The sequence below is a fragment of the Triticum urartu genome, chromosome 4, assembly GCF_003073215.2.
Source record: "Triticum urartu cultivar G1812 chromosome 4, Tu2.1, whole genome shotgun sequence".
NCBI classification, from domain to species: Eukaryota; Viridiplantae; Streptophyta; class Magnoliopsida; order Poales; family Poaceae; genus Triticum; species Triticum urartu.
Genome location: NC_053025.1, coordinates 20,782,568 through 20,803,598, shown reverse-complemented (window position 1 = coordinate 20,803,598; position 21,031 = coordinate 20,782,568). Strand labels below are relative to the sequence as shown.

General features: G+C 44.9%; 2 protein-coding genes across 2 annotated transcripts; one reads left to right on the top strand and one right to left on the bottom strand.

Moving 5' to 3' along the window:
- Positions 1-936: 936 nt before the first annotated feature.
- Positions 937-2,960, top strand: LOC125553437 (protein FAF-like, chloroplastic). The gene is made up of 2 exons (XM_048717221.1): positions 937-1,093; positions 1,215-2,960. The coding sequence occupies exon 2, from the start codon at positions 1,268-1,270 to the stop codon at positions 2,540-2,542; it is 1,275 nt and encodes a 424-aa protein (XP_048573178.1). The 5' UTR covers positions 937-1,093; positions 1,215-1,267; the 3' UTR covers positions 2,543-2,960.
- Positions 2,961-9,544: 6,584 nt separating this feature from the next.
- Positions 9,545-14,546, bottom strand: LOC125550366 (ruvB-like protein 1). The gene is made up of 12 exons (XM_048713348.1): positions 14,237-14,546; positions 13,940-14,128; positions 13,060-13,191; positions 12,758-12,907; positions 12,239-12,394; positions 11,392-11,526; positions 11,230-11,295; positions 10,827-10,933; positions 10,527-10,626; positions 10,355-10,446; positions 9,988-10,057; positions 9,545-9,905 (listed from the first exon to the last, which is right to left on the bottom strand). Exons 1-12 carry the CDS (start codon positions 14,315-14,317, stop codon positions 9,816-9,818), a joined length of 1,368 nt encoding a protein of 455 aa, XP_048569305.1. The 5' UTR covers positions 14,318-14,546; the 3' UTR covers positions 9,545-9,815.
- Between the last annotated feature and the right edge of the window lie 6,485 nt (positions 14,547-21,031).

Genomic DNA, 21,031 nt, shown 5'->3' with positions numbered 1-21,031 from the left:
TCATTCCTAACTTTTTATTTTGAAAATCATTGTATTATTAATGCATCATTCTTGTAGCCAGAATTTTTAGATGACGGACTAGGTAGTCTTTTTTCTAGACCTTGGTAATTTTTTACTTTGAGATGACTACATCAGTATTCAAAAAGGGGAATATGAATAGAAAAAGGTGTGGTGGTAGTGCGGCGTTTCTGCTCCCGAGCTCATCTGCACCCGCCCTTACGAAAAAAAATTCAAAAACAAATACTAATTTTTAAAAAAAAATCTAATTTTTTGTGTGGTAGATAAGTTTATGCGTGAGGTGCGCTTCAAGTTTCAACTCATTTGGACATCTGAACAACTCTCAGCAAAAAAGACAAATTCAAGGTCTGTAAAAAAGTTTACTGTTCACACTCTGTTCTGACCTGATTTTTTATTTATTTTTTGCTGAGAGCTGCTCGAATGTCCAAATAAGTTGAAATTTGGAGCGAACCTCAGGCATAAAATGATTTTTTTTATTTTTTTTTAATTTTTTCCTGACCGGGTGCAGATGAGTCTGGGCACCGAATTAGGTTTTCGGTGGTGGTAGTAGCTAACACCTATTGCTTTGTCGTATTTTGAGAGCACATTGAAACCAAAACACATCTCTACCAAAAAGAAGGGTGTGGAGTGTGTGGTGGCATCTGCTTTTGACTTTGGCTGTTGCTTCCTTCCCATAGAATGGACTGATCCTCTTTCAAATTTAGGCGACTAACATGCAGCTAAACTGCAATATGAAATGCCAAGCAGAATTTTAGCAAAAGAAAATGCCAAAGTGTAATGCTCTGTTTTCCTTCGCCTTTTTCGCAAGTTATGGTGGCGGAGGCAAGTAGTGCGGGGGGGCATGGGGCCCCTTTCCTTTGGCCTTGGACGGCCAATGGCACCCATTCTCCTCTCCTTTCCCCCGCCTACAAATAGCCCTCGGAGCTCAGCAAACCAAATCATACATGCCAGCAACAGAGCAGCTTCTTTCCTGTGTCAAAAACAAGAAGATCAGCCAGTGATCGCCTCCCAAATCAACTCTCAAAAACCCAAGTTTTTCCAGGCCTTCTCGTGGTGTCTATCGACGTTCCTTGAGGTAAGAAGAAAGCTGCCACAACGCCTGCTCTTCTGGCCCTTGCATGTTTTTTAAGTCGAGAAAATGCACTGCGAGCCGTTCATCTCTTGCTCACCTCTCTTGTGATCTTGCTTCTCCACAGGGAGCAGCCTTTCGCTACTGCCGCCACTCCACATCTTCCCACGCAAGGCGAAGATGTCGGTGGCCGTGTGCCGTGGCCCGGCCGTGCCGGCGTTCGAGACCCCCGCCTGGCTGCGCCCGGCTGAGCTGTACAAGCCGGAGGCGGCGGTGGCCGACGACCGGCCTGCGCAGGTCGACGTATGGAATGCCATCCAGGCCGACGTGGTCGACAGCAAGGCGGCCGCCGCCAAGAAGCCGTACGTCAGCCCGCGCGTGCGCCGGTCCATGAGCCAGAAGAGCCTCGAGGTCTGCACCGAGAGCCTCGGCTGCGAGACCGGCTCCGGCGACTTCACCGACGCCGTCGACATGGCCTGCCTCTTTGGTGCCTCGCCGCTGCCGACGGTGCCCGGCGAGGCAGAGGAGTCCTTCTGGGAGGAGAGCAGTGCCGCACAAGAAAGCTGCTACCCGGGCGAGGTCGACCTCGTGGCGGTGAACTACCACTCCTCGGCCGGGAGACGGTCGCCGCGCCGCTCGTTCCCGCCGCCGCTGCCGTCCATGTCCAGCCGCGACGGGCCGTGCCTGAAGATGTGCTCGCGCCGCCAGGACGGCCGCCTCGTCGTCGAGGCGGTGGTGGTGAGGCCGCGCGGGTACCTCCAGGCGAACCGCCAGGGCGGCCGCCTCTGCCTCTCCTTCATCGAGTGCTCTGCCCGTGGGCAGAGCGGTACGAGCAAGAGCGCGGCCCCGGCCGAGGCGTCCTACTTCGTCCCGGTCGTGGAGGGCAAGTGCGAGCCAGAGCAGGAGGTGGCCATGCAGGTGGAGGAGGAGGAAGACGAGGAGGAGGTGGAGGTGGTGGACAGAGGCACCATGGTGGAGGTGAAGGTCAGCTCGCAGCCGCAGGCGCCCGCGGCCGCCAAGGTGCACCGGTCGACGCTCGTGATCAACAAGTTCGTCGGGAGCACGCCCTTCACCTTGGAGCAAGCGCGGTGCCACGCCGCCGACGCGCGGCACCCCGAGCCGTCCGCCCGCGAGGAAACCCCAACGCTGCTGCGCCGGGTGCCCTCGTCCACGACGACGCTCGCGGCCGCGGTCGCGGTGGCGTCGACCGAGACGGGCGCGCCGCACGCTCCCGTCGACGGCGACGACAGTGACGAGGAGGACGAGGACGACGAGTGCGGCGGACGGCACCACCGCGCGTCGGCCCTGGCCGCCGCGGACACGAAGCAGCAGCTCCTGCTGTTCACGTCGCGGCGGGGCGACAAGCACGACCTGCTGCAGAGCGTGCGGCGGTGCCGGCAGCTGCGGCAGAAGCCGCTCTTCATCCTGGAGCAGTACTGCATTGCCACCTCCTAATCGCACGCACGTGCGCTCACCCGAAGCAAAGCACGAGACAAAACATGTACAATCACTCACAGCATTTGCACTGCTGCTAATGCGATACTTCGGTTGCATTTGCATTTGCCTTAAACTAATCGAGCACGCACGCCTACAATTCCCGTCCCAGATCCCAGATAGTTAGCCAGTGGGATAATAACAACCTTAATCCGTGGCCACAGTGGCTGCCTGCTGCATGCATGCCGGGCTTTTTTGTGACACATGTCGCTCTTTTTTCCCTGATCGATCGATCGGTCGGGTCGCCGTTTGGCCCCGGTGCATGCAGCGGCTAGCTCTGCTTCCGGCCGGCGTGACCGTCAGTACTTGACTGCACTCGTGATGTATTTCCAGTGTGATTTGAGTAATTATTCAATGAATTAACAGATTGTTGGCTGTATAACAGATTGTTGGATGTATTTCCAGTGCCATTTTCATGCATACGCATCATGTGCAATGATGGGGTCGTGCCGCCGGCTTCCGTTTCCGTTTTATCCGTGATGAGAAGATCGTGACGGCGTGCGTGCCGAATAATCGACGTGCTTTGAGACGAAGCGAGAGACATAGGGGAGCGCGAACTAGCATAGTTTGGTCTGCCACTTCGGGTAGCCCTACAGTGATCGATCGATCGACGATCGTGCAGAACGGATAGATGCACATGACGCAGTGGCGAAGCCACACATGAGCTGTGTAGTCCATTGACTACACAGCTTTTTTACAAAAAACATCCTGCAACAAATAATCATCATGCAAAATATCCTACAAATGTATACTCCTGACTACATAAGATTCAACTGACTACACATGATTGAATTCCTGGCACCGTCACTGATGACGCTGATTTTGCCGCCTACCTCATGCATTCCTCGACGCGTGCCCATTTTCCCGAAAAAATTCAGACCTATCATTATAAAGGTTCATCGGAAGTACGAAACAGTGTAAGCATAATAAAATTTACATCAATGTCTCGTCTCTAGTCCGCCGAACAACCGGTACCGCCGTCAGAACGAGCTTGTGCACAAGTCGGAAAGACTACACCGATCGAGTTGGGGGTGGACTAACGAGCAGCTCGGCTTGTTAAGCTCGTGCTCGTTAAGGCTCGGCTCGTTAAGCTCGTTAAGATTAATGAGCAGAAAACCTTGCTCGGCTCAGCTCGTTTGAAGCTCGTTAAGCTCGTGAGCGCTCGCGAGCACTCGTTAACAGATTATAATGTGTTACGATATATATGATGAATGTGTAGGTGTGGTTTTCAAGATGAAACATGGTGACTGCAAAAAAAATACAGTAGTTTGTTGCCTTATATGTCGATTAGATTGAATAGATGCGCTAAGATGCTACAAAAAGTTTGTCACGTAAGATGAAAAATATGTGTTGTGTTGTTACTAACGAGCTTAACGAGCTACTCGTGAAACTCGTTAGCTCACTCGTTAAGCTCGTTAACGAGCTGAAATCAATGATTGGCTTTATTCATTAAGAAGCGAGCTACGAGCTTAACGAGCCGAACTATCGAGCGTTCATTAAGCTCGCGAGCTACGAGCTTTTGGTCCAGCCCTAGATCAAGTGTCTAGTTGCTGCCGACTGCCGATGTTCATGCCATCAAGAATGCAACTATAATTTACCCTTGGGAAATAAATCTAGTACTAACTAACAGAAGTAGTGAAAATTCCTTATGTATTTATTTTTTGATGTTGAAATTTCATGGGGAGAGACATCACGGATCTAGTGGGGATACCATGGGTGCCATGACACCCCCACAAAAATGAAAAGTAGTGCATGTGGTATACTTAACATTAATTTTGTAATAACTTAATGCTATTTTAGTCTTTTTTTTGGAATTACAATGATGTTTTAAACGAAATTATAATACTTTAATGTAATCTTTTCAAAGAATTTACCGATGTGTTGATGTTTGCCACCCCTAGTATTTAGTTCCTAGGTCCGCCATTGACGAGCAAATTTAGTGTTTTGGCCCTTTTGAGAAAGTTGAACCAGATCTGACTCTAGTCTGATTAAATTTTGGGATCTAACCCTTTTTCCTACCGACGGGGCCTTGGCGCGTGGTAGGAAACTTATCCACGTTAGCGCAGCTAAACGCTTGCCGCCTCTGCCGTCGACCCTACCGCCGAGGCTCCCGGCGGTAGGCTGTTATACACTACCGCCAGGTAGGCTCTTCATCCATGTCAACAACGACCTACGACTGTTCATCTCTGCCGTCACTCTACTGCTAGGGGCCTTGGCGGTAGACAGTTATACGCTATCGCCATCGACCCTGGCAGTAGAAAAAGAGTCTGATCTCGAATTTTTTTAAACCCAGGTTAGATCTAGTTTAACTTCCGCAAAAGTGTCAAAACGCTAAATTTGGCCGCCGCTGGCGAGAGAATGCAATGATGGAGAAATAGGCATCTTTCTCGACGAAAAGACGTGGAATGGACCTCATAATACGTACTGAATTATTCGAGTGGACAAGGTACCAATTACCAAATGTCCAACTTGTACTACATAGATGACTGAGGTCGTCGTCTTCACATGATATGTTTGTGAATTTCCGTCAGCTGTTTTGTAGGCAATTTGCGGCGCCAGTTCTGCAACCAGGCTGTGACGGCCGCCGGCTGTTTCAGGGGATATGAAGCTGAACCAATCAAAGGGCCAACCAGGCGGAGCATGGGGGCTCCAAGCCCTGCACCGTAGCACCATATCCAATGAACAAATTGCACGGAACGTGCACGCATGTCTCTACGGAGGTACTGCTATATGTTCATTGAACATACAAAGATCCAATCATTTGGTCGGTCCGTCGGTGCCCTCGACCGACTGACTCGACCGACTGAAACATGTACCTTGCACGTTTGACCTAGTATGCCTAAAATTATGTGACTTCAAAATTATATCACTGAAAAAATTTCCCATAATTTATGTGACTTCAAAATTATATCACTGAAAAAATTTCCCATAATTTATGTGACTTCAAAATTATATCACTGAAAAAATTTCCCGAATATAAATTCAGTGGTATAACTTTGGTCGCACGTGCATAACTCACATTTGGTTGATTAAGTTGGTGATCAAAGTTAATTTTTAAAATATGCCCGCACCTTATTCGCTGTAATGTTTTTTCTTCTTTTTCTTATGAGAGATATTCATTCATTGTACCAAAGTTGTTCCACCTGATTTCATGGGTCCGTGCACCACCTGTGAACTTTACCTTTCTTTCAATTTTGACGTGATACCAACCTGTGAGCTTCACCGGTCTAGCTAGGAATGTTGTTCCTTTGACACCGAGCGGACGGCCCGTACTGGACGCACGTATACGGACTATGCTCCTCTGCCTTCACATCACATTTTCTGTCTCCATGGACAAGATTACAAGAAGCTTTCGACCTGACCAAAGGCGAGAAACGCAGCGCACCGCCCACGAACCAAATCATTCCGGAAGATCACACCCTCTCCCTCCCGGAGGCCCAATCAAAGATGTAAAGGGAAAGACGAGCGGAAAAGATGGACGGAGGAGCGCGTACAGTCGTACATGGCAGATCAGAGATCGTACGCGGAAGATCTGCATGGGGCGTGGCGGGAACCGATGCGCGTCCGCCCGAAACGACGTCGGCCCTGCTCCACAGATGCGAATACAGCTAGTGGTGGCGCCGCCCTGTACCGCCACGGGCGTGAGTTGTCGCAATGCCGCTGCTCCACGCCGCCGGCGATGCCTCGCCCTTTCCCGTTGCTGCAATGTTCGGCCGCGCTTTTCTAGCTTTGCCCGGCCGGCCGGTTCGTGCTGCATGCAGCGGTTAATGCATGTGGAATGGAGTAGCTTTTGCTGGAGCACATGGTATGGAATGGAATGGAATGGAAGTGGGTTGGTTATGCATGCATGTGCCAATGTCAATGGTGGCCTCTCTTTCGCTCGGGAAAAAAATAACATGGCAATGCCAACGTGTGCAGTTCCTATTGGGCCGTGCGAGCCTTTTGGTGTTCCAGGTGATTAAAAATACACAAACGGACGGACGGTGCCTCCTTTTCCATGTCCTTCTTCGCCAACTCCACGTATCTTTTCCATTTATGTGAAACGAGGCGAATTAGAACGGCTCCTCTGACTCTTCTACATGGCATCTTTAGTTAGGTTCGACATGGCCGGCGCCCTCTACGAATTTGTACGTGCATGTAGGTTGATGGTCTATGAAGGCATGCAGCTAGGGTATTCCTTTCTCTATTTTAGTATAGGAGTATAAGAAAGTTCTCGTGAGGCTACAGAATAGGGTGCTGTTCTACTGCATGGCGTATATATTATCCATATATTAGACGGTTGAGTTGGAACTGAAGTGAAGCCCAGGAATGTATGGACGTTATCAATGCATGCACAGAGACAGAATCTATTGTGGACGATCGAATTAAGTTATCTGATGTCATAGGTTAGGGACTAGTTAATTGCCGCCCAGTATGATTACTCAAGACCCACACCAACCTAGCTAAGCTAGCTGATGGTCCATAGGCATGCATGGCTGACCATATTCGTCGGCTTAATTAGTGCTTAAATATGTTTTTTGCCCGAAAGTGCATGCCACTCATGATCACGAGGTCAAAGTTTATTCTCCATGTATACTGTATAGCAGTATGAGGAGTTGAGTGGAGAGTGTTCTTCACCTATGGTCTCAGATAGGCAGATGCATGCATGCATATTAGTTTGTCTACTAGTACTACTAATACTCTACTACAATGTGTGATAAAAAGTGTACACTATGACTCTATGAGACAGATATTTATGCCATGCATGTAAAAAAGCTCTTGTGGAAGTCAACTGCATAAACAAAGTGAGTGCGAAAGAGACGCGTGGCGAATGGACGCAATCGCGTAGGAATTAAGGTACTCGCCTGCTCTTATCTGCTCGCTTAGGGAGACGATTATCCTAATGGAAAGAGAACAAGCAACGAACTGGCCCGGCTTGATTAGAGTGATGATGTTGACCTACTCGTGATTGTAAAGTAGTGTTAGACTAGCTAATGAAGTAAGTAGAGAATTTCAAAGTTCTCGCTCCCATTGGTTATGCGGCAACATATGATATGAATAATGCAGCGAGGGGAAAGGCGAGGGCACCATGTAGCCTAGCAGCGACAAGAGCTCGAGATTGTTTACACGGAAAATTAACGCAATAATAATCGTGGTGCATCACGACGTGGAAAAGAAGAACCCAATACTTTTCTCTCGCCTTGCCAAAGTTCGCTTTAGCTTTGCCATTAGTATGCTGCCTGCACCTTACTATTCCAAGAAAAAAACTATATTCCGGAAATCAATATGAGTGTTTTCACAATGTTTTATTTACGCATTTCAGGTAGGTGCCTGCCTATACGAATACTACAATATAGTGCTCCGTTCGGAAGTTGCATAGCGTCACCTTTGCTTTGCCAGCTGAATAGTATATAACAATCTAGAAAGGGAAATAGACTTGTCAAAATGTTCAAAAAGACAAAAAACACGCATGTACGTACGCGATCGTCTGCTTTGCGGTTATGTTTCTTTACCAAAAGAAGAATCGGCAGCAAATTCTACCGATGTCGTCAATGCCTTTCCATGGCGATGTTCGGCACTCCCGTCGGCTCCTACAGCTAATTCCCGGCTGGAGATGCGATCTTATCTCGACCTGACGAAGAAAACATTCTCCCCCTTCATCTTTTCCTATTTCATTCGCTTTGGTCTTTTGTCCACGACATAAATAAAACTATGGAGGCTCCTCACGTTGCACTTGCACGGCTCACATTAGGCACCGGAAAAACATACATACCGGCCAACCAAAAAAACACCCCGCATCATCCAGCTTCTTTGCTGGCTACTAGCCTACTACTAGTAGTCTAAACGAGAAAAGCAAACGGTTCCTCCCTCCACTAGCCAGCATGTGAAATGGACAGCACGAAGGATTCTCCGCATCGCCCTCGGCCAAAGGCGCGCTAGTGAAGGGGAAAGGCCGATTCTTCTTCCCGCGCACTTTTGCTGCCCGCCATGCATCGCACTCCCTGAAATCGTGCGTGCGGATTGGCGATGGTTTCAACTTGTTGTTTTGGCTGTCGAGGGGTCGATCCCCGGTGATTTCGACCCATCTCGCTTTCCCGGCACATGTTTTCTTTGGCGTCCTGGCCTGACGGATCAGCTCCTCGTGACAGCAGACGGGAACCATGTCATGCGTCTGAGTTGGATTAACACTGGGTGCAATTTTATTTTGTGGACAGGAACCGGGCGAGCGCCGTTATTCGCTGTAGATCCCCGTAGGCGGATAGGATCGTCCGGCTCTGTGGTTAAGGAGCGGGAGCAAGAAAGCGATAATGGATGCCAAGTTGGACTGTTGGAGAGCGGTTCTGTCGCTTGCGTGGCTCCATGTAAGGCAGCACCCTGCATGGATCAGGATCGTCGTCGCTCCCTCCGTGCAGCGTGGAATAACAACAGAACAGAATGTGGTCGGCACTCGGCAGCTACTAGGAGTCTAGAAACATATTTAGCTCCGTGTTGGAGCTTTAACCCAGTGGTCTCCATGTAGGCATCTGGTAGCGCACATTGGAATTTCCTTTACCAACGGAACGGGCATATTCCGGGTCCGGCCGGGCGAGCAGCAAAACTGTGAGCGACAGGGATAAGCTTCACTCCCTAGTGATGGAGAAGTTCACTGAAATGCTTAGCACAGGACCACCCAGCACCCACGTTTGTTCTCGCTCTCTAGTTGCCAAACGATGGATGAAGCCTTTTTCTTGGTGATGTGGATTGGGCCGTTACCTGAATCGGTCCAACGCCGCAGTTGCGCGAGGCGAGTGAGCGACAAGTTCTAAGTTACACACGACAAACTTAGAGCATAACCCAAATAAGTTATCAAGCTCAAGTGAGCATGGCAACGTGCAATTCGACAAGTTGGGTCGACCTTACCACGAAACATAATCTAAGAAATTCCAGTTCTCCAACGAAGGAACCACGACCTGATACTTCTGAGGTGACTGTTAGTCAAGGGGGGAAAACGGGATCTAGCCATCAATTAGCATGGGCAACGAAGGTACACGATAATTCCTACATGATCTAATCAGCAAACAGAAATGCGAGAAGCCATAGACCAGAACCGATTTGTCCTACTGGAACCAATGGAAGTCCAGTCCAGAGTGCAGCTGCTAAGAAAACAATGCCCCAACTGTGTTCTCGAGTCGATGCGCCTGCTTACCAAGTCGTGCTAGGGGAAGACAGTCCAATCACCTGAGCCGGCGGCTGGGAATTCTTGTGCAGGAGTAGTTTAGGTGATGTAGCTTCCTTGCTGGTCCTGAAGCAAACGAGCAGAGGACTTTGCGTCCAAATACAGACCACAGACTTCTTCGAGATCAGCCTAATAGAGGATCATGAGTTCAGGATACAAGTGATTGAGACCCGGCTAGGAAGATGATGTGTTACTGAAATTCAACACATACCTTGCAGATCTTCTCTCTCCCATTAGCCTTGGCAACTACACTAGCAGGTGACATCAGCTGAATAGCATGTCTGCAAAGAGAATCAAGATCTATTACAACCATTACTACCAACAATAAACTGGCCTAGTGATGACAAACCCTGTGATAGTAATGCGTACACTAGACATATAGGCATGTTAAAATTCATATAGCAGAACGCTAAAAGTGGGATGACAGCCAAAAGACAGGGTGGAAACTGTCCTAACTTTAAAGGCTCAAGAAAATCCTTTCAACACACACTCCAGCTAAATTTTATTTAATTTCACATTCCTAATCTTGGCATGGGACGCAAATGTGTGGGCATAACCTGAAACAACAAGAACCATACCTCAAAGATGTCTGCTGCCCAACCTCTCCTAGAAATGCAAGACTGTCCTCATCAATTTCAATCTCCTCCACTTGTGCTCTAATTGCTAATATCTGCAACGCACAATAAACAAACATCAAATGCATTTCTACATAGGAAAGTTAAAACACATAATAAGACATGAAATAGGAACCTGGATCATCTCGATAGGGCCATATATCTGTGTCCGTACGATAACCAACCTATCTAGAAGGTCGACTGGGATACCATGTGGACTTGTCATGTCAGTTCCCCTGAATAAATAAGAGTAAAATAATAAGATGTATAAGGGGAAAATAGTACATAAAAGCAATGTTTTTAAGGCGGTAAGGCGAGCACCCACTGCCCTGACGCCTAAGCGCCTAAAGTGAGCATAATTGCAAGGCGCTGCCGGGGAATCCGGTATTGCAGTTCAGCATGGAGCAGTTCACAACAGGTAAATCAAATTTCTTACCTCACAGTACATATTCCCCTGTTCGTAGCGAGTATTACAATTGGCGATAATGAGCTCTCGAGAGCACGATTAAGATAAGAGAAGCACTCAATGTCCAGCATGTGAACCTACAGATAAAGTTATAGTCATTAATGAAATCATACCACTGTAAGGCATAATTCTACTCCCTCCATCAACTTTGTACTAAATCAGCGACACTTATTTTGGGACGGAGGGACTACCATTTAGTAGCATAAAGCCAATTAGTTTACGAGAACAATGCTGTCCACAGGATGGACACTTATTTATTTGGCAATAGGAGAAGTTGGAAATAAACAAGTCCAAGCTCATTCATATTTTAGGAAATCCAAAACAAGCCTATGAAGATAAATAGATTTTCAATCATGAGACAGTAATATAATACCTCATCAATGAACAGAACACCAGGTACAAGCTCTGCAATACCTTCGTCAATATATCTGTTAACCACCTATGACCATACAAAAGAAAAGGCACCCATTCCCATAGGTCTATCAAAATTTGATCCAAATTAAAAAAAGATGTTGCATAATGAGAATTTTTAAACCTTATTGATCTCTTGGCGTAGCTTCTCAGTGATTTCAGTCTTCCGTGGCTTCATCATCTGGCCCATAAGGGACAAAATATCTTGGCCTCCTTGTGGCTGGGCATTTGCGGCGTCAAGGTCATGCAGTGTAACGTCCTATGCAGATGAAAGCATATAATTTACTTCTTTCAGTTGATTTACACTGAACTTGAAAACATGAAGAATATGCTTCTATGTTACAACACAAATAGGAATTTTCACTCTATGCTATCAGAAAAGATTATCACCCACCGACAGAGAAGAGAGAACAAACCACACTCAACTTAATTGTCATTTGTCGGATGTAGGTATGTAAGAATGATTCTAACTTTCTTTAGACAGGAACAAGAACAACGACTCCTACTTAATTGGTCAACTCAATAAGATAATAGTTAACTGGGTTTGAGCAGATGATCAAAAATTTGGCGCAATCTTATTAGCTTGTGAACTTTATGTATCTTATCCAGGAAGGCACAATTGATAATGTGGACCGAGTATTTGATGCAATCTTAATCATTAGGTTATATATTCTCCATTCCTATCTTCTGGAATTTAGCAGGAGCAAGCAACTTACAACTACCTGGAAGGAAAACCACATATTTAAGCATGCTTGAGCAACACAAAAGTATAATAATAAGCTTCATCTTAACAAATGTATCATGCGTCCAGCTTTGATCCTTTAGATTAGATATAAATATGCTGCAATTGCATACTATATTATCTCTGATTCAATTACCAAAATGTTGTTTTATGGACGGTACAATGCAGAATTGGCTGAACAAGTGTACACACAAAGATTTATAAGGCTGAACTATCGTCAAATTTGTACCTGCACTATTTCTTTTTTCTTGTGGACTTCCCCTTTGGGAATTGGCACATACTCCTCTGCTTCAAGATCGTATTCTGTAGCAAAAGCATCACATCTGCCAACTCTTTTCACTGCACCGCTGTTAGCTTCGATGTATATAACATCACCCACTGCCACCTGCATCCCGTATACAAATGATGAAATGTTAAGCAGCTTCATGCAGAATACAAGTAGGAGAGGCAAAGCAAGTGAGCAACGAAAGTAAAATATAATGCATCATATCTCAATTTTAAGTAAGTATCACGATGTTTTGTTATGCCACAACAGAACATCTAACAATGAACAAGAGAAATATGATCCTATGTGTGAGTTTCCACACTTGCCATAAGGTTGCACGGGTTAAATATTGCATAAAGACAATATTCTGAACACATAAGATACACTATCCACCAACTGTTATTTAAAGTGAGAATACAAATGCAACCAAACAGTCTAGCAACAGAGGCAGAGAGCAAGGGAGGGTTGGGAGCAGACAGTAACCTTTTCCTTGATTAAAGCATCATAAATTGTAGGATCTAACTTTAGTTGTTTAGTCCCTTTTACAGTCTTCAGGCCAATTATTACATGGCTAATGTTTTTTCCATATCCACCAGTTGAACTCTCAGAAGCTTCTGGGGAAAGCTCCGTAACCTAAAAGGCAAGCAAAATAATATAGCCACAAACACTAGAATATTAGTTCTATTAGAAAATGATGACAAAGGAAGTGTTAGTATCAAGTAAAACACTAATTCAAGAACAAAATCTTTTTCAAATTTCAAAAGGACCATATAGGTCACTCCTACCTCTCCTTCATAGACTTCTTTGTTTTCCTTTATACGCAAGCCTATAGCTCTACGGAAATTTTCCATCAGCACCTCAGTTTTCTTGACCTCTGAAGAGTACACTTCTGATCCTACCATAGGACAGAAAGGGACCTGCATTGCAGAATAGGAAGAGAAGACTGAAGCTTCTTCCAAAATAGAAGTAGAGGCAGGACATCAAATGTAAAGCAATATATAGTTCACTGCAAACAAAATTTCATATACATTGAATGCAATGAACAAGACAGCCTGATAAATTGCTAGCAAGTGCTAGTAATCCACCAAATTTACTCCAGAGTCTTGGTGTAAGTATGCTCTAAAGAACAGCACACTTCTCGTCGGCAGAGCAGCATACTGAAATATTTTGGACCAGCAAGAAGCAGAATATAGAACTCAAAACAAATTCTTAATGACCAAGTCAAATGGTAACACATTACTGGCTAAAATGATAGTACTACAGAACACCAATTTAGTTAAGTAGATGAAATAGAATTCAACCACTCTAGCAACATCCCAGCTACAACAAAATAAAAGGTGTGAATGCTCGAATGGTCAGAGCTCACAGTGAGTTAAATTGGTTGGGTGTCTGACTGGAACTAGATGAGACCATGCAAATGCAGAGCTGCCTGTTCATCATACAGATGCTGCTCATGAGCAGTAAGCTGGCATTTTTTGAAAAGGGGCTAAGTTATCAAGGACTGTCCAGTAAAGCAGTAACAACCTAGCCTCCAAATTTGTACCAACAAGCCCAAATCTAGTCCAATTCCACGCCACCCCCAAATACAAGTTGTACATTGCAGCAAAACATGTAACAGTAGCACTAAAAGTATCTAGCAACTTGTGAGGGAAATGATAAATTGACCTTGCTGCCCAGCTCCTGGGAGATGCCAAGAGCGAGCGCGGTCTTGCCGGTGGCAGGTGGGCCGGCAAGGAGCAGCGCCCGTCCAGCCATCTTCTTCTGCCGGATCATGTCGACCACCAGCCCACACGCCTCTCTCGCCTCCGCCTGCCCCACGAATCCCGCCGACATCCCTATCGCCGTCCCATTGGCCTGCGAAGAGAACCAAACTAAGTCCTGAAAACGAAAATTCGGGGTAACAACTGAAAACCTCCGGCCGCAGGAGGGGTGGAGAAGCAGGAGAGATGGAAAAGCATGTACGTCGAGGCCGAGGCCCTTGATGTGGGTGTGGGTGGCGATGCGCTGCTTCTTCGACGTCGACTGTACCTCCTCGATCCTCATCGTCGCCGCCGCCGCCGCCGATTTTTGCGCTCTTTGTCTCTCCCGGGGCGGCTAGGGTTAGCCGCGGAGGCGTGTGAGGGGAGGAGAATGCAAGGCGGCGGCGGGGAATACAGAGAAGAGAGCGAGGGGGGTTAGGGCCGGTGCGCTATGGCGTGGGAAGGTGGCGGGGGTCGGGCGGCGCGGCGGCGGCGGGTTCGGGCGTAGAGAGAGGCGCCGAGACAGGGGAGATGTTTTTTTTCTTAGTTAGGTGATATAAAGCGGGCGAGACGCTTGGGCCGTGTCCGTCAGAAAACGGCGTGGCTTCGCCGTTTGGGCCGGCGCATGGTTATTTCGCTGTTGCTTTGCTGTTTTCTTCTCTTTTCTGTTTCTTTTCTTTTCTTTTTTTTTCTGTTCCAGTTTCTATTTCTTTTCTTCTCCTTTTTATTTTTATTTTTTCCATTTTATTTTTTATATATACAAAGTTCATCGCGTGGTACAAAAAATGTTCATCGTACATTAAGGAAATGTTCACGGCTTTTTTACAAAAGTTCATCATGCATTACAAAAATGTTCATCATATATTAGAAATTGTTCAATGAACATATAATCACTGTGTTTTTGAAATTTGTTAAGTGTATATTACACAAATTCTTAATGTATATTCAAAAATTGTTCAACTTATATTACAAAATGTTCAATGCCTGTTAAAAAAATTGTTCAACGCATATATTCATATTTTTCCAAAAATGTCCATCGTATAATAATAAAATATTCATTATGCATTATTTAAAATGTTCACCGGATTTTAAGAAAATGTTCAATGTATACTAAAAATTGTTCAATGTGTGTTTTTGAAATTTTTCAAAGAAGTATGATACTTAAAAAGTCACGCCGTAAATCTATCACTAGAAATCATTAGGACGAGTGATTAGTAATAGTCTTTCACGAGAGGGAGCTCGTGAGTTCGCGCTCTGCTCGTGCATTACTTTTTGGCAATTTTTCTATGCGGCTGGAGCTCGTTACCTCCAAATGGGCCAGCCCGTTCGCTCCTGCCTTTAGCGGAGGGTTGACAATTTGCCGCACGTGGGTGTCGAGCAGGAGGTCTCGATAAAGAGTGGGGAGGGGACCCGCATTTGTAGTGCTATTGGTGCACTGGGTGCGATAGAAATATTTTAAAAAATCTGAAAAAAATCTAGCACATTGACACAATATAATGTATCAAAATTTAAAATGTTTTGTGAGATACAAAAATGAACAAATTTGACATCAGCATGATAGTGGGCCAAATCTAAAAGCCCAACTTATGTTATGTACCATTCACTGTTGAATTTGTCATTTTCATTTTTTGAGCTACATTTTGAACTTTGATCTAAAATTTTGTGACAACCTACATTGAAGTTGTGTGAATGTGCTAAACTTTTTTCCCAATTTTTTTTAACATTTTAAATGTGCAACGTGTGTTCGGTGCATCAGTCGCACCACAAGCACATATGCACCAGATATTCTCCCGCGTGGGGAGAAAGGGGTAGCAAATTTTTGTGAATCCAAGCGGCCAGCGGGCCAAATGGACCGAACGCCAAATTCGAGAGCATACGGAGAATTTTAGGTCTACAAACATGAAATAGACTCTGCTCAGTTTTGAGACCTCCTTCACGAGAGCTGACATGTCTCCGACATATCTACTTTTCCTAACACTTTTCCTATTGTTTTGGACTCTAATTTGCATGATTTGAATGAACGTAATCCGGACTGACGCTGCTTTCAGGAGAACTACCGTCGTGTTGTTTTTGTGCAGAAATAAAAGTTCTCGGAATGGAACAAAACTTTACGAGGATTTTTCATACAATAAATGAGAATTTCTGGAGCCAAGAACCACCGGAGGGGGTCACCTGGGTGGGCACAACCCACCAGGGTGTGCTTCCCCCCCCCCCCCCCCGGCGCGTCCAGGTGGGTTGTCCCCACCTAGTGAAGTAGAAGAAATAGATGCCACTATTAAACTTGCTAATAGAGACACCATCACACCACTTGGGATTGTTAGAGATGTTGAAGTCTTGTGTGAGAAAATAAAATACCCTACTGATTTTCTTGTTCTTGGTTCCCCACAAGATAATTTTTGTCCCATTATCTTTGGTAGACCTGTCTTGAACACCGTTAATGCTAAAATAGATTGTGAGAAACAAATGGTCGATGTTAGCTTTGGTGATGAGTCTCATGAGTTTATTTTTTTCAAGTTTAGTGGAAAGCTTCATGAAAAAGAATTGTCTAGTAAGGATGAAATAATTGGTCTTGCTTCTTTTGTTGTGCCTCCTACTGATCCTCTAGAACAATATATGCTAGACCATGAAAATGATTTACATATGCATGAAAGAAACGAAATATATAAGATTTTCTTTGAACAACGTCCTCTGCTTAAACACAATTTTCCTATTAAAACTCTAGGAGGTCCTCCTCCACCTAAAGGTGATCCTGTGTTTGAATTAAAACAATTGCCGAATACTTTGAAATATGCTTATCTTGATAAGAAGAATATATATCCTATTATTATTAGTGCTAACCTTTCAGAACATGAAGAAGAAAGATTATTGAAAGTTCTAAGGAAGCATCGAGATGCTATTGGATATACTCTTGATGATTTAAAGGGCATTAGTTGTCAGCACAAGATTAATATGGAACCTGATGCCAAACCCGTTGTTGATCACCAACGTCGGTTAAATCCGAAGATGAAGGAAGTGGTAAGAACGGAAATATTAAAACTTCTGAAAGCAGGTATAATCTATCCTATAGCTAATAATAGATGGGTAAGTCATGTTTATTGTGTCCCTAAGAAAGGAGGTTAATAGCGGCTTGAAGCTACATCGGTATTTCCCCAAAGAGGAAGGGATGATGCAGCACATCGACGGTAGGTATTTCCCTCAGTGATGAAACCAAGGTTATCGAACCAGTAGGAGAACCAAGAAACAACACGTAAACGGCACCTACACACAAATAACAAATACTTGCAACCCGACGTATTAAGGGGTTATCAATCCCTTTCGGGTAACGACGCCAAAAATTGGCAAACATACATGAATAAATTGTAGTAGATTGATAGATCGAACGTCAAATAAAATAAATAAGAATAAATTGCAGCAAGATATTTTTGTAATTTTGATTTAATATATCTGAAAATAAAAGCAAAGGAAAATAGATCACAAAGGCAAATAATATGAGAAAGAGACCCGGGGGCCATAGGTTTCACTAGTGGCTTCTCTCGAGAAAAATAGCAAACGGTGGGTAAACCAATTACTGTTGGGCAATTGATAGAACTTCAAATAATCATGACGATATCCAGGCAATGATCATTATATAGGCATCACGTCCAAGATTAGTAGACTGACTCCTGCCTGCATCTACTACTATTACTCCACACATCGTCCGCTATCCAGCATGCATCTAGTGTATTAAGTTCATGGAGAAACAGAGTAATGCAATAAGAATGATGACATGATGTAGACAAGATCTATTTATGTAGAAATAGACCCCATCATTTTATCCTTAGTAGCAACGATACATACGTGTTTTGTCACTAGGGTCAAGTACTGTAAGATTGAACCCACTACAAAGCACATCTTCCGATTGCAAGATAAATAGATCAAGTTGGCCAAACAAAACCCAAAATATCGGAGAAGAAATACGAGGCTATAAGAAATCATGCATATAAGAGTTCAAAGAAACTCAAACAACTTTCATGGATAAAAAGCGATAGATCTGATCATAAACTCAAAGTTCATCAGATCCCAACAAACACACCGCAAAAGATTTACATCATATGGATCTCCAAAAGACCATTATATTGAGAATCAAACAAGAGAGAGGAAGCCATCTAGCTATTAACTACGGACCCGAAGGTCTACAAAGAACTACTCACGCATCATCAGAGAGGCACCAATGGAAGTGGTGAACCCCTCCGTGATGGTGTCTAGATTGGATCTGGTGGTTCTGGACTCTACGGCGGCTGGAATTGATTTTCGTCGACTCCCCTAGGGTTTCTGGAATATTGGGGTATTTATAGAGTAAAGAGGCGGTCTAGGGGGCACCCGAGGTGGGCACAACCCACCAGGGCGCGCATGGGCCCCCAGGCATGCCCTGGTGGGTTGTCCTCCCCTCGGAGCAGCCCCCGGGTGCTTCTTCGTCCCATTGGTTGTCTTCTGGTCTAGACGTATTTTGTCATCTAGCGTGATCCTGTATCGGCCTGTCGATCGGTTCGAACACATTTTTTCCCGGAAATCGGGAATAAACTGGGGTCTTTGCAGACGTCCAAAGCACTGTCACGCCTGGCAACTGATGACCCACAAGTATAGGGGATCAATTGTAGCCTTTTGAATAAGTAAGAGTGTCGAACCCAACAAGGAGCAGAAGGAAATGACAAGTGGTTTTCAGCAAGGTAATGTCTGCAAGTACTGAAATTTTAAGTAACAGAGTAGTTTGATAGCAAGATATTTTGTAACGAGCAAATAATGATAATAGTAACAAAAAGTGCAGCAAGGTAGCCCAATCCTTTTGAGGCAAAGGATAGGCCAAAACGGTCTCTTATAATAAGCAAAGCGTTCTTGAGGGTGCACGGGAATTTCATCTAGTCACTTTCATCATGTTGATTCGATTGGTGTTCGCTACTTTGATAATTTGGTATGTGGGTGGACCGGTTCTTAGGTGCTGTTCTTATTTGAACAAACCTCCTACTTATGATTAACCCCCTCGCAAGCATCCGCAACTACGAGAAAAGTATTAAGAATAAATTCTAACAATAGCATTAAACTTTTGGATCCAATTGGTCCCTTACGGAATAGCGCATAAACTAGGGTTTAAGCTTCTGTCACTCTCGCAACCCATCTTCTAATAACTACTCCACAATGCATTCCCTTAGGCCCAAATATGGTGAAGTGTCAGTGTAGTCGGCGTTCACATGACACCACTAAGGAAATCAAAACATGCATACTATCAAAATATCGAACACATATCAAGTTCACATGATTACTTGCAACATGATTTCACCCGTGACCTCAAGAACAAAAGTAACTACTCACAAGTGATAAACATGCTCAAGATCATATGGGTATTAAATAGCATAATGGATCTGAACATATAATCTTCCACCAAATAGACCATACAGTAATCAACTACAAGATGTAATCAACACTACTAGTCATCCACAAGCACCGACCTATAGTTCCGGTACAAAGATTGAACACAAGAGATGAACTAGGGTTTGAGAGGAGATGGTGATTTTGAAGATGTTGATGTAGATTGCCCTCCCCAAGATGGGAGGGTTGTTGGTGATGATGATGACAATGATTTCCCCCTCCGGGAGGGAAGTTCCCCCGGCGGAATTGCTCTGCCGGAGGGCAAAATTGCTCCTGCCCAAGTTTTGCCTCGAGACGGCGGCGCTCCGTCCTGAAAGTCCTCTCCTTATTTTTTCTAGGTCAAAATGACTTATATACCACAAGATGGGCACCAGAGGTGGGCCGAGGGGAGCACAACCCACCAGTGCGCGCATGGGCTCCCTAGCGCGCCCAAGTGGGTTGTGCCCACCTGGTGGGCCCCCTCTTGTACTTAGTGGCTCCAATATTCCTCATATATTACATAAAAAATCTCCGCAAAGTTTTAGCTTGTTTGGAGTTGTGCAGAATAGGTGGCCTGACATAGCTTTTCCAGGTCCAGGTTTCCAGCTGCCGGAATTCTCCCTCTTTGTGTGTACCTTGCATATTATGAGAGAAAAGGAATTAGAATTACTCCAAAAAAATTATTATGCATAAAAACATCATAAATAATAGTAGGAAAACATGATGCAAAATGGTCGTATCAACTCCCCCAAGCTTAGACCTCGCTTGTCCTCAAGCGAAAACCGAAATCGAAAAACATGTCCACATGCTTAGAGAGAGAGGTGTCCATAAAAACAAAATACGGACACAGAACCATCATGTGAATTATTATAACAGCAACAAACTTTAACATAAAACTTTTATCATAGACTTCTCATAAATAAGTAACAATTCATCACACTATCGAAGTATAAAGCATAAACTCTATTAGAAACCAACAAACTATGTTCTCAGTCAACTTTCCAACTACAATTCATCATCTTTTTGGGAAGGGTCATGTATCGGAGCCTTTAGGCAAGTGCACATACTCAACCATCATATAGTCTTCTATGATTACTGACACTCACCGCATACACATGAGCAAAATGTTTCAACCGGACACGTAGAAAGATAGGGGCTTATAGTTTCCCCTCCTAATGTATTCACCTCAACGGTGATGTCAACAATAATAACTCATGCTACCCATATTCAACTGGACATATGTGCCTAGATCTTTCCTTGCCACATGATGCTTGCTGATACGTCCATTTTGCATCATGTTTCTCTACTGTTATTTATGATGTTTTTATGCATAATAATGCTTTGGAGTAATTCTAATGCCTTTTCTCTCATAATATGCAAGGTACACACAAAGAGGGAGAATTCTGGCAGCTGGAAATCTGGACTTGGAAAATCTATGTCAAGCCACCTATTCTACACAACTCCAAACAAGCTGAAACTTTACGGAGATTTTTATGGAATATATAAGGAATATTGGAGCCAATAGGTACCAGAGGGGGCCCACCAGGTGGGCACAACCCACCTGGGCACGCTAGGGAGCCCAAGCACACCCTGGTGGGTTGTGCTCCTGTCAGCCCACCTCCGGTGCCCATCTTCT

Coding starts and splice junctions, on each gene's coding strand:
- LOC125553437 (XM_048717221.1), top strand. CDS start 1,268: ATGTCGGTGGCCGTGTGCCGTGGCCCGGCCGTGCCGGCGTTCGAGACC.
- LOC125550366 (XM_048713348.1), bottom strand. CDS start 14,317: ATGAGGATCGAGGAGGTACAGTCGACGTCGAAGAAGCAGCGCATCGCC. Junction 11,296..11,391: donor TACGCCAAGAGATCAATAAG/GTTTAAAAATTC, acceptor GTATGGTCATAG/GTGGTTAACAGATATATTGA. Junction 10,058..10,354: donor GGGCAGCAGACATCTTTGAG/GTATGGTTCTTG, acceptor TTCTCTTTGCAG/ACATGCTATTCAGCTGATGT.